Raw genomic sequence first — 12,294 nt, 5'->3', positions numbered from 1 at the left:
CACTTAACAACCGTGGCAAAGAAGGTTGCAAAAATGCAGCACCACTCACTGAATGACTGTCTTGCTTAGCAACAGAAATTTTGAGCTTAACTATGTTTCCAAGTCAAGGACTACCTGTATTCTGTGACCTGACAATTGCGCATAGACATGTGTGCGCCGACAAAATCGCGCCGATTAAAACGCAACGTCAAAATCGCACCGACAAATTCACAACGACAAAAGTGCGATGACAAGCACAATAAAATCTAAAAAAAATTGGGCTTAGGGTTTTGTTGCGGTTTTGTTGTCACGCATTTGTCAGCGCGCTATTGTCGAAAATCAATTAGCGATTTTGACGGCGCTCATTTGTCCGTCGCGGTTTTGTAGGCGCGCATTTGTCTGTCATGGTTTTGTCGGTGAACCCTGTATTCTATTTCAGTGACGCAGTTTAAATGATCTCACCTGTATGAGAGCTGGAATAACCATCTTCACTGTCTTGTTAATCACCCGGAAACTGTATGCATCATCCAGGCGCATGACATTGGCTCCCATGAATGTAAAAATGGGCATGATATTGTGTAGCACTTTATCCTGCACAAAAGAAAGCCATTATTCCTCAATAATGTAGCATTTGGTCTTGGGCGTTTATTTTTGCAGTACAGTTTTTCTCGGAACAATTTTCTTTCTGGCTTTAAAGCAGTGGATCCTTAGCTGTTTTAATACTGTTAAAGGAACTGCCCAACCCTTGTTTATATACAGGCAAATTTCACCATCCCCTTATCTGGCATCCAATGCAGTTTGTCTAGCAGTGGGGACTCATGAGCACACCAGCCAGCACCCCGTTTCTGCCCGCACCATTGCATTTTAAACTACTGTATTTTTTGGAATATAAGACGCTCAGAAGTATAAGACACTTTTGGGGAGGAAAACAAGGGGAAAAATCTGCCTCTGCCTCCCAGCAATTTGCCTCCTTGCAACAAACAGCAAACAGTTTGTGGTGTATTTCTGTGCATGTGTGCCTGACCCAAAGAAATAGCAAAGAATTGGAGAAATGTACATTATGGCAGTATATTAATGCCAGAAAATTTTATTAAATGTAGTCACACTAACTCCTCCCAATTATTTAAATAGATCTACTCCAAACATAACTAAGTCAGGGTCTAATTAGACAACAGGACACCGTTACATTTCAGACTATACTTGTACAGAAGCTGTTAAAATTGATGTGGCTTTCTGGAAGTATATGTTATTCTCTGCTTTTTAAAACATTCAGCTACATTCAGTGTATAAGACACACCCAAATTTTCACCCTCTTTTTGGGGGGGAATGTGCGTCTTATACTATGAAAAATACAGTAGTTATAGCTTCTGAGTCATCTCCATGTGGAGCACATTGCAGCCGTTCAACTGTGAGGTGACCAAGGCATACTGATTGTCTGAAGGGCCTCCCTATTAAGAAAAGATGGGCAAAAACAACTGAAGACCAGAGATTTCTCAGGTAACCAGGTTCTTATAGGTAATAATCAGCACCTTGAATTGCACTCGGAAGCCAGTTTTGTATCCTGAATGAATAGAAAACTTTAGCAGCTCCTCAATATTTGTTTAAAAATAAACCAAATGTTTAACACCTGTTAAACGTTTAACATACTGTCAAACCTCTGCCTAGTTAGTGGTCATTTCAGGGAGTAACAGATTAGAGAGAAAGAAGAGAAAGAAAAAATGAGGGGTCACTGATGGTGAGCCATGAAAAGAAAAAAAGCAGGGGGGAGGGGTTGAGAAAAATCTTGGAGAAAGGAAGGAAGTGAACCTGGAAAATGGTCAGCTATTCCTAAGCATGGGAAAAGACTAGCAGCGTCACCCAAATGCCTGCATCAGAACTGAAAAGGCACCTAAAATGTGATACTTTTTAGAAACTTGAATAAACCTCTCTTCCCTCAACATGCCTTCCAATGAACTCACAGGAAACATTCCAGCTGCAGTGCCCAGCAAGAGCAGTGCGTGGTGATGGGTCTGTGGCATTTCTGAGACCCGGATGCACTGAACGATCAGTTCCACGTTGAATTTCTCTTCATCCAGGAGACCTGAAAACACAAAGAAGGCTTACAGTGCTTCCATCCCATTTAGGGACACAAAGCCTGGGGAACACTGTCAAATATCCCAAATGAAATTAACTTTGGTCTTCACTTTACCTGCCTTTATCCTGTTGCTATCTGGGGACAGCTTCTGACAAATATTTAACAAGCTACCAAGTATTAGTTGTTTTGTGTATTCCAGATTTTCTTCCCTTGCAGTAGGTTCTAGACACCTGGAAATTCAGAAAAGGAGTTAGGATATTTTTGGAGAAATAGATGATCAAACATAACGCTTCATGCTGATACCTAAAAATAGCAGTTCTGAAGGGTGGGGAGCAGAGAGAACAAATCTTCTACAAAACACTGATAATTTCTAGATCACATTCCAAGTTTCTTTTTTTCAAATATCTTATTTGGCGAAATCCTCAAGGGAACCAGTTACAGACAGGAAAGGAAGTACAAGCATCTTGAGGAAACAACATAGCTACAGTAGAGGCGACTTGATGCAGCTCAAGAATTGTTTAGCAATGAGGGAGCAAGTGCTCTAAGACACTGGATGGAACATCTCAAAGGGCGGACAGATCCACAAGTTCATAGTGACCAAATGCAGCTTTGCTTACAGCTTGGCCACTTAAAGAGAGTTTGGACAGAACTAGGTCATAGCACAGAATGGAGGACAGAAGAGACGAGACATTTTGATAATGCCCAAATCTAAAAATGGAAGGGTTATCCCATTTTGGAACTCCCTTCTCCCATGGGCGAGATATAAAGTTTTCCAGGGTCAGACAGTCCTCAATGTTTAATGGCTGGAATGAACTCAATTATGGTTAAGAAATTACAAGATTTAGAATTGGTCTCCAAAGTAAAATTACCTAGATAGCAAATTGAAAAGGGTAGATATCAGAGCCTGAGGCTGTTTGAGCTTCTTTTTGTGCTGCAGCAATTCTAGGATAAGTGTAATTCTTTGCCAGTTTGTACTTTCTTCTTGTACACATTCTTGATCTTGGACTTTCCTGGATGATCAAAAGAACGAAATCAACTTATTTCCTTCTATAAAAATATCAGTTTTTGCAGAGCAACTACTTCTGTGAGTCAGATCCTACAAACAGCCAAAGAATCATCAACAAAATACAGCTATTAAAAATAAGTTAATTCATATGTCCTTTTTACTCTTTCTATCCCATAGCTTATCATATATGCTTATGACTTCTCTTTTTTGTTCTCTCTCTGGTTAACTATTTAGTTCTCTTGTTTTTGGTTATTTAACCTGGTAACATCTGGCACTTTTTGAGGAATTCAGACAGGACTTCTAGTTCTCATGATTACGGAAACAAGATTATAACTCTCTATAGAAGCATTGAATTTGTCCTAATGTCATATGCATATACAAATACAATTGCCAAGAGAAGTTATTAAAGTATTAATTATATAAAATAACCTAACACTTATTCTCATGTTTGTCCAATCCCCTTTGGTTAACTCTGTCTTTTCCCATTTAATCACAGAAATTGTCTTCATTATACTGTATCACCAGTGTGTATGAAATTCAGTTCCAATTAGCCAAAATTAATAGAATTCAATGAATATAATTTGCGTTCTCTTCATGTAAAATGTCACAGTGTAACCAATTTTATTCCACATGTAGACTGATGGAACTGCCATAGCTTAAATTGCTTGCTTAATGAATTACTACCGTATGTTTTTTAACTGCTTGGCTTCCAAATCTTTTAATTCTCCATTTCAAAAAACCTGTTCCATTATAGTATATATGGCACTTATATTTCCCACCCATTTTACCTCTGCTGCTGTATTTTCTGTCTTCTTGTCTGGTGAACGGTAGCAACAGTCTTGAGTTTAGGCTGAGGTTCCAGTTCGATACTAATCTGCTCAGCATCTACTGAAATCTAAACAATATGTTAGATTTTGTTTTAAAGATTTGCAACACACCACACCTCACAATATATTATATATATGCAGCATGTCATCTGGCCATCCTCTGTCAACTGACATGTGACTTGCCTGTATGGCGGTGCAGAAAGAAAGCATGACAATTTGTATTTGAAGGGGAGGGCTATGAAGACTATGTTTCCTATGAATTTAGCATCACAGCATAGTTTCTTACTGAAAATGCAATGCAATTCTTGGCTTAAAACCAGAAATTACCATATTTTTGGAGTATAAGACACCCTTTTCCCTCAAAAAAGAGGTTTCCTATGAATTTAGCATCACAGCATAGTTTCTTACTGAAAATGCAATGCAATTCTTGGCTTAAAACCAGAAATTACCATATTTTTGGAGTATAAGACACCCTTTTCCCTCAAAAAAGAGGCTGAAAATCTGGGTACGTCTTATACACTGAATGCAGCATTTTTTGCCTCCTGAAACCCCGCCCTCTTCACCAAAATGGCCATGCATAGCTTGTAGGAGGCTTTCAGAGAGCTCCTGGGGGCTGGGGAGGGCAGAAATGAGCAAAAAATGGGCCGTTTTTTGCTCAATTTTGCCCCCCCAGCCCCTAGGAACACTCTATAAACTTCCTAATGCCCTTTTTTTTCACAAAAAACAGCCCCCCCCAAAGGAACACTCCACAAGCCTCCTAAGGGCTATTCATGCCCTTTTTTTGGGGAAAAAAACTGGGCTTGTTTTTGTGAAAAACGGGCCGTTTTTGAGAGGTTTGCAGAGTGCAAAAAGTTGCCTCTTCAAAACCTTGCTGCTTCTTATACTCTAGTGCGTCTTATACTCCGAAAAATGCGATATTCTTTGTGTTTACAAAAGTCATGTTTTCAGTAAAAGCAATGCACTCATCATACAGCATATTACTAATTTTCCAAACTATTCCTATAAATACTTTTTAAATTCTCTGTAGCATATATTTTTGTTAGCTCTTATACTGAACAGAATATGGTGGTTAAAAGTAATCAGATTATAATGGCCTAATTCCTGCAAGCAAACTATGTGATTAGGGAAGAATACAAAATTGACATAGAAATAGATGAATAATTCATTCTTTATTATTTATTTATGTATTATTAAATAAATACAGGTAATCCTCGATTGAGAACAATTCATTTAGTGATCATTCAAAGTTACAATGGCACTGAAAATTTTTACCGTTTTTCAGTTACAACCTTTGCAGCATCCCCGTGATCACTTGATCAAAATTCAGATGCTTGGCAACTGGTTCATACTTCTGACCATTGCTGTGTCCCAAGGTCATGTACCATATTTTTTGGAGTATAAGACACACCTTTTTCCCTCAAAAAAGAGGCTGAAAATCTGGGTGCACCTTATACATCGAATACAGCATTTTTTTGCCTCCCCAAGCCCTGCGCCTTTACCAAAATGGCTGTCTATACCCTTATGAAGGCTTTCAGAGAGCTCCTGGGGGCTGGGGAGGGCAGAAATGAGCAGAAAATTGGCCGTTCTTTGCCCCCCTCCCCAGCAGTACTCTATAAGCCTCCATAAAGGTATGCATGCATTTTGTTTGACAAAAAATGGGCCTTTTTTGCTCATTTTTGCCCTCCCCCCAGGAGAACTCTGCAAGCCCCCCCGCTATTCATGCCTTTTATTTGAAAAAAAAAATGGGGCCATTTTTCAGAGGTTTGCAGAGTGCAAACACTTTTTTTTCCTTTTGGAAAGCTCTTTAACTGATGAGAATTACATTGATCAAGTGCTGTGCCAGCAGAAACAAAGTCTTAAGGTTTGTCAGTTATTTTCTTCTCCAGCACATGGATAAATACACCTGGACACATCCACCTACCTACCTACTCTGTCTCTCCCTACCTACCTACTGTATTTCTCTCTCTCTCTCTTTATCTCTCTATCTACCTACCTACCTACTCTCTCTCTCTCTCCCTACCTATCTACTGTATTTCTTTCTCTCTATCTCTTTCTATTTCTCTCTCTATCCCTCTTCCTACCTACCTACACTCTCTCCCTCCCTACTCTCTCTCTCTCTCCCTCCCTCCATCTACCTACCTACCTTTTTAAAAATTTGCCTCTTCAAAACCTTGGTGCGTCTTATACTCTGGTGCGTCTTATACTCCGAAAAATACGGTAATCACTTTCTGACTTTCTGACAAGAAAAGTCAATGGGGAAGCCAGATTCCCTTGATAACAGAGTTACTAACTTATCAATTGCAGTGATTCACTTAACAAGAAGTGCGAAAGACGAGACAAAACCCACCTAACAAATGTCTCATTTAACAACAGAAATTTGGAGCTCAATTGTGGTCGTAAATTGAGGACTACCTGTAATCCTGATCTGTAATCCTGATTCCTCCTGATTCAGAGGAATCACAGTCTCATTATGCAACAAGATTAAAATTATCTTACCCCTTTAAATACGCTGCCAATTGTCTGGGCACAATGTAGATTCTTGCAATTGAGGAGTAAGTCAAAAAGAGCTCCCAGAATCCTTTGCTGTACCTTCCCATCTGGCAGTGCAGCAAAGAAAGGTTTTGTAATCTAGAAATGACAAAAAGACAAGAGCTTATATATAACATTTTGGAAGAAAGCACAGTATTATTTTCAGTGATAAGGAAAATAAGGAGATACAGAGCTTCCTCACAATACCCTGTGAATTAATTTCTTTATTAAATTTATATGCTGGCCATCTCACTCTGAAAAGCAATTCTGCCCAAAATACAATTTAAATTTGGCTTTTTCGAATATTTGTTCAACTTTGCTTTCAGGACTGGACATATATCCTGTACTTTCTAGTCTTTAGTGGACTGCTTTATAACTTGATGGGAAATAAGGAAATGACACACAACAGAACGCTCAATCCATTTACCTACAACTTACATTGCCAAAGAAAAATGTATCAAAAGGATCCTTCTTCAGCAAAAAAGAACTTTATTTGCCTCCTGCTGGAAGCAGATTTTCTGTTATTTTCTTTCTTAGTAGAATTGTGGTGTACAAGGAACCAGGAGGGGAAAAAAGGAAATTGGAGCAAAACCTAATTATCAGCTCTCTCCTTAGAAAGCAATTGGAAGAACTTTAGTGGCAAATAGAAGAGAATCATTTGTACTCTAGAAGGTGACTTAGGCTAATAATCCCTCTGAAAGATTCTAATGAAATCACTCATACAAGATTTTACCTGCCCAAGAGCTGTAATCTGAAAAGGATGAAGGCCCTGGTACACTTCTTGTGAGGCATGCAAAGCTTTGATGAACAGATGTAGGCACTCTTGATTTGTGCAAAGGAGTGTTGACGAGTGTTCATTGTATTTCCCAAGAACGAGGTGCAAAAGAAGGGCTTCATCTCTCAACATCTGTCCTGTACCAGAAGCTTTCTCCAATAACCGATCGAGGAGAGGCAGCAAGCTAAGAAGCACCCCCTGAAAAAAAATCACACAACAAATGGGGGTTTTTTTTGGAAAAAAAAAAGTCAGCCAAAAATTTAATCAACCTATATTTATAAAACTTGTTTTGTAGTATGTGTGTGTTAACAGAGTAACAGAGTTGGAAAGGACCTTGCAAGTCTTCTAGTTAAACCCCTGCTCAAGCAAGAGACCCTCTACCATTTCAGACAAATGGCTCTCTTAATATGTTAAAAATCTTCAGTGATGGAGCATCCACAACTTCTGGAAGCAAGTCAATGTTTCAGGAGAGAAAGCCAAATTTCTAAATGTGTATGATGCAAGCACATATATAACCAATAGTAATAAACTAGACATGCAAATCATCTGAAGACAAGTCTTTGAATCGCCTAAGAATCTCTGCAGACTTGGTATATATGATGACAGCCAGCTGATTCTTTTTTAATAAGCTGATTATTTTTAATGCTGGAAGGACCTCCCTTTACAGCAGGTATATACCACGTGATGCCTTCTAGAAATTCTGGGTTTTAACTTCTTCCAGCCCCAGACAACATGGCCAATGGGCAGAAATTATGTGTTGCCAAACAAACAGCCTGGATAACCAAGTGGCAACTTGGAACTCTTTTATATATCTTGGCATTTTTAAGTCTTATTCAAATAAAGAGAGAGATAAAAAGTTCCATTTTGTTAATATAACAAAACTAAGATATAAACAAGGTCTCGCCCTGCAGAAAAACAACACAAAAATCTGTTTTGATCTCTGATATTTCCCCAGTGTTAACATCAGGTATTTCACTTACACTGCCATTGACTTCGTGAAGAATTTTCACCAGGTTTCTTGCAATATAGGAAGGACATCTAAAGTCCTGGACACATTCAAGTAAGGCCGTCAATGCCTCTGACAATTTCTGTTGCTTGGCTTTTCGCTTCGGTTGGGTAGGTTCTCCTCCAAAGAGATCACCAAGAACCTAGAATAGAAACAAAAGGGGGAAAAGACATCAAAAGATCATTAATGTAGTTGATTGACTGATTTATTTTATTTGTAGTTGAAAGACAAAGGAATTGAAAGTGGACCGTAATTACTGCATGTGGATTTTCATGCTATCTATGAACCTTTATGCATATATATGCCAGACTAATCTTATTGCATTCTTTGACAAAGTGACAAAATTAGTGGACCAGAGGAATGCCATCAATATAGTTTACCTAGACTTCAGTAAGGCATTTGATAAGGTAGACCATAACCTACTACTAGATAAAGCAGAAGAATGTGGGTTGGACAGCATCACCACCAGATGGATTCGTAACTGGCTGACCAACCGCAGTCAACGTGAAGTCCTCAATGGAACTGTATCTACATGGAGGGAAGTATGCAGTGGAGTACCCCAAGATGTCTTCAACATCTTCATCAATGATTTGGATGAGGGAATAAATGGGGAACTCATCAAATTTGCAGATGACGCCAAGCTGGCAGGGATAGCCAACACTCCAGAACATTACAGAAGGATCTTGACAAACCTGAACATTGGGCACTATCTAATAAAACGAAATTCAATGGTGAAAAGAGTAAGGTTCTACATTTAGGCAAGAAAAAAGAAATGCACAGGTACAGTATAGGTGGTACCTTGCTCAATAGTAGTAACTGTGAGAGGGATCTTGAAGTCCTAGTGGACAACCATTTAAATATGAGCCAGCAGTGTGCAGCAACTGCCAAAAAAGCCAACACAGTTCTAGGCTACATAAACAGAGGGATTGAATCAAGATCACGTGAAGTGTTAATACCACTTTATAATGCCTTGGTAAGGCCACACTTGGAATACTGCATTCAGTTTTGGTCACCACAATGTAGAAAAGATGTGGAGACTCTAGAAAGAGTGCAGAGAAGAGCAACAAAGAGGATTAGGGGACTGAAGACTAAAACATATGAAGAACAGTTGCAGGAACTAGGTATGTCTAGTTTAATGAAAAGAAGGACTAGGGGAGACATGATAGCAGTGTTCCAATATCTCAGGGGTTGCCACAAAGAAGAGAGAGTCAAACTATTCACCAAGGCACCTGAGGGCAGAACAAGAAGAAATGGGTGGAAACTAATCAAGGAGAGAAGCAACTTAGAACTGAGGAGAAATTTCCTGACAGCTAGAACAATTAATCAGTGGAACAGCTTGCCTCCAGAAGCTGTGAATGCTCCAACACTGGAAGTCTTTAAGAAGATGTTGGATAGCCATTTGTCTGGAATGGTATAGGGTTTCCTGCCTAGGCAGGGGGTTGGACTAGAAGACCTCCAAGGTCCCTTCCAACTCTGCTATTGTATTGTATTGTAAATATCCATAAAACAAAAATATCACCTAAAGTGAGCAGTCTTTAGCACAGTGATATGAATTTCTGGATAGCTAAGAAAGGAGTGGCCCCATGCCAAGACCTCTGTATTTTACTTTGTATCTGTCTTGGCATCTTCTGCTGCTGTCAATTATTATTCTTAAACCGCAGCCAGAGCTTTGAGGTATTACTCTGCATTTGAAAGCATATCCGGAGCCATACTAAAGCTGCTTTCTCATAACCCTTTCCCAGACAATCAAAACAAAAATGTGAAATCCTGAAAAAATAAAAAAGCAGAGTAAAGCACAAGCCTATCTGATTAGCCTCCCATTCAGTTGGATACGAAATATTGCAGAACTTCATGCAAGAGAGACAACTGGGAAGAAGAAAGCCATGGATCAGTGGAAGAAAGGATGCTCAGCATAAAAGTTTTCTGATTCTATTTCTAATATCTTTTGAAAATGCTGAAAAAGCTCCTGTCAAAAATATCAGACTGTTGACAATGCTAACCTAGACAAACTGATCAGATACTAAGTGAGGATGCCTCCAATTCCCCACTGGTCATTTGCAAGAAAGACCAACAAAGCAAAATAATTTGTTCACCTTGGTCCACAGGTCATGATAATTTACAACCTCCTCAAAGTAAGTAGAAGATGGGCTCCTGAGGAGAAGATGCTTCCTAGTCTCTGACCAACACTTCCTTCAATGATGTGGACTCCAACAGACCAGGAGAAGAGCTCCGAGTGTCTGATTCACCAGAAGGGCACAAATATACAGAATCGCAAATTCAAAGCAGGCAACATCCTTCTTCTATGCTTACCTGGGTAACGTAAGTTGAATCAGACATTATTTCCTCAGCTTTCTTCGTGAAACTCTGAAGCACAGGATGAAATATGGATTCTTCTACTCCACTTAAGGAATGAAGGCATTTGAGAGAAGCTCTTCGGACTTCGCTTACAGGACTTCCCAAATTGATCAAGAGAGATACAATTACTGGAAAGTGCAAGCAGGGAGAAGAGTTATTACTTTAACCAAGTTCCAAATAAACTTAGATTTATTAACTATGCAGAATGAAAACTCCCACCCCGAGAAACAACTTTATTGTTTTACTGGAGAGGAGCAATCTGTCTACTCTGTCTAGCCACCAAGAAGAATTTGGATTCTCAGGCTAGCAAATTCTGAGCCCACTGAGAAGGTCTTCTCTATTTTCTAATTCAAACTTTTATAATCCTTTGAAACAGCTAAAAGCCTCAAAATTAAAAACCTGTGCAGTTATTTATTTTTATGAGCAATCTCTGGAGTTAAGTGAGTGTAGTTAGTAAAGACTTCAAAGAGTCTGTAAGTTAAAAGATGGTTAAAAGCCTCTATTTAAGTCTGATTATAACCTGAAAATAGAATGCAAAAGTCCTGAAGAGAAAATAGTCCTTCCTTCCCTCCCACCCTCCACAATTCAATATAATAATAGATGTAAGTAAACTTCATTCCAAATAATCTAAAACTTCTTATAAGGGTAGATAACTGGAAAGACAGGAAAGAAGTTAGTGCTAATTTCCCCCTAATTACTCCGGAGAGCTTATAAAGCCCATAATTGATTAATGCTGCAATAACTAGAGGGAAATATCCCAAAGGCCATCACAAGGTACCTGGAGATGCAGTTGACACCAATTGCCTTTTTTTCTGCTTGGGTTGCGATTCGAGCATGACACATCCTATGTACAATGCCTGAGTTTGCAGCACAGCATCCATCACAAAATTCAGCTGATTGCACAAGTTGTAGTTGTAAGTCCATATAACGGAGAGAAATCTAAATTGATGCTCTGGTCCTTTCAAATGTACCTTCAGATAACGATAAAAGGGAAACAATTCATACATACGTTTTGGAAAGCCCATTTACCTTTTATTTGGTGGCTTTGAAAAGAGACACACCCACATTTCACTTCAATGGACCCCATAATGCAATCTCATTGTAAAATTTCAACAAGCTATTCACAATTGCCTAAATCAAGATAATAATTTCCTCTTGTTGGACGTATTTATGTTTATGTATGAAAAACGTACCTCAAACAGAAGTCGCATCATTGCCCGAAAATGACCAGCACAGAACCCCTCACTTGCTCCACGGACAACAATGTCAAACAGTCCCAACAGCAGGTGCAAATAATCTTTACTGTCTGCATTTAAAATTTCAGGATTCCACCAGACCTCATCTGTAGAAATGCAAAGTTTGGCAATGAGGGACTGTAGCAAAAACATTTTCTGAAACTAAGCTAAACCAGATCAAATGCTTTCTTCAGGTTAAAACTGAGAAAGACTGATTAGTTTTGGGATCAAGTTTAAGAATTGCAAGAAATAAGCAAATACTACTTCAAACAAGCAAAGCATCCACATTGTGAATTTTTCAAATCTCACTTTTCCTGCAATAAAAAATAAATACCTTTCAAAAAGGAATTTGGAGAGACCAAGCCTTCAATAAAACTTCTCAACAAAATGATGAACAGCATGGCATCTTCAAGATCAACCGAGGTCTGAATGTTTAATTTGTTTGTATATGTCGATAACAGGTCCCAGAAAGATTCATTCCCATATGGGAACTCAGTAGAAATGTTCT

The 12,294-nt window shown here is 38.9% G+C and overlaps 1 protein-coding gene across 2 annotated transcripts in view; it reads right to left on the bottom strand.

The window, feature by feature from the left end:
- The window catches only part of HEATR1 (HEAT repeat containing 1), a 43,321-nt gene that overhangs the window by 14,300 nt on the left and 16,727 nt on the right, over window positions 1-12,294 (bottom strand). For both annotated transcript variants that reach the window (XM_087718056.1, XM_087718057.1), the window contains exons 18-29: window positions 12,121-12,292; window positions 11,745-11,893; window positions 11,330-11,522; window positions 10,507-10,679; window positions 8,171-8,338; window positions 7,149-7,388; window positions 6,383-6,514; window positions 3,848-3,954; window positions 2,923-3,063; window positions 2,168-2,283; window positions 1,938-2,059; window positions 442-570 (exon numbers count right to left, since the gene is read on the bottom strand). In XM_087718056.1, the coding sequence (XP_087574182.1) occupies window positions 442-570; window positions 1,938-2,059; window positions 2,168-2,283; window positions 2,923-3,063; window positions 3,848-3,954; window positions 6,383-6,514; window positions 7,149-7,388; window positions 8,171-8,338; window positions 10,507-10,679; window positions 11,330-11,522; window positions 11,745-11,893; window positions 12,121-12,292 (1,842 nt within the window). The remainder of the gene's footprint in view (window positions 1-441; window positions 571-1,937; window positions 2,060-2,167; window positions 2,284-2,922; window positions 3,064-3,847; window positions 3,955-6,382; window positions 6,515-7,148; window positions 7,389-8,170; window positions 8,339-10,506; window positions 10,680-11,329; window positions 11,523-11,744; window positions 11,894-12,120; window positions 12,293-12,294) is intronic.

Source organism: Thamnophis sirtalis, unplaced genomic scaffold (assembly GCF_051295495.1).
Source record: "Thamnophis sirtalis isolate CommonGarterSnake01/CBP01778 unplaced genomic scaffold, rThaSir2_p1.2 scaffold_6, whole genome shotgun sequence".
NCBI classification, from domain to species: Eukaryota; Metazoa; Chordata; class Lepidosauria; order Squamata; family Natricidae; genus Thamnophis; species Thamnophis sirtalis.
The sequence above is the reverse complement of the archived record's forward strand: the minus strand, read 5'-3'. Positions and strand labels throughout refer to the sequence as shown.